This window comes from Nicrophorus vespilloides, unplaced genomic scaffold (assembly GCF_001412225.1).
Source record: "Nicrophorus vespilloides isolate i.1.1-1 unplaced genomic scaffold, Nicve_v1.0, whole genome shotgun sequence".
NCBI classification, from domain to species: Eukaryota; Metazoa; Arthropoda; class Insecta; order Coleoptera; family Silphidae; genus Nicrophorus; species Nicrophorus vespilloides.
In genome coordinates, this window is record NW_017095773.1 from 1 (window position 1) to 681 (window position 681).

General features: G+C 36.1%; 1 protein-coding gene across 1 annotated transcript in view; it reads right to left on the reverse strand.

Moving 5' to 3' along the window:
* Nucleotides 1-144: 144 nt before the first annotated feature.
* Nucleotides 145-681, reverse strand: part of LOC108562964 (neuropeptide Y receptor type 1-like) — a 5,793-nt gene continuing 5,256 nt past the window's right edge. The window contains exon 2 of the mRNA XM_017921481.1: nucleotides 145-384. Within this exon, the coding sequence (XP_017776970.1) occupies nucleotides 367-384 (18 nt within the window). The 3' untranslated portion in view covers nucleotides 145-366. The remainder of the gene's footprint in view (nucleotides 385-681) is intronic.

Sequence of the window (681 nt, forward strand, 5' to 3'; positions counted from 1 at the left end):
AATTTTCATCCCCAAAGAGAACTCTTCTTCTCTTTTGAACCTTGCGCTTGGAGTGGCGTCTAGAGCTGGTGGACACCTCTTTGTAAAATGTTGGAAGGAGGTGGCGTGATCTCGGTGTATCCGGAGTTTCGTTTCCTTGATCTTTGTATTCATTTAAAATATAAGGCGTCTTCGTTCCGGGTTTCTGTTCAAAGTGGCGATACTGGTTCTCATGTGTGCAAACTGTGGTCTCCAAGAAGAGACCTTCCTTGGTAAGTTGCGCTCAAATACCATATACCTTTAGTATCTCCACAGTTAACTAGGCTAGGTCCTCCCACCAGTTGGGGGTAGATTGGAGTATTACTTTTCTGGGGATTCATATTTTTTTTATGAAATTGAAGATTTCTAAAAAATTACAATAAGATAGAATTCACTGTGTTAATCGTTTGAAAACTCAAAACTAACTGATGGTGCTCCACTGCTCAACATTATTTTATAGCAACTACTTGTACCAAAATTCTACGGGATTATTGGGGTGCAATAAAATATAATACAATTAAAGTATGCAAAAAGATACCTGTGACAAGAAAAGTTATTAATGGTCATAACATTTTACAACCCTTATCAATGCTAAATAATCTGTTTTGTTTTTCTTGTAAACTGTACTTAAAATACAGCATTTTGAAGATCTCATAAATAAAT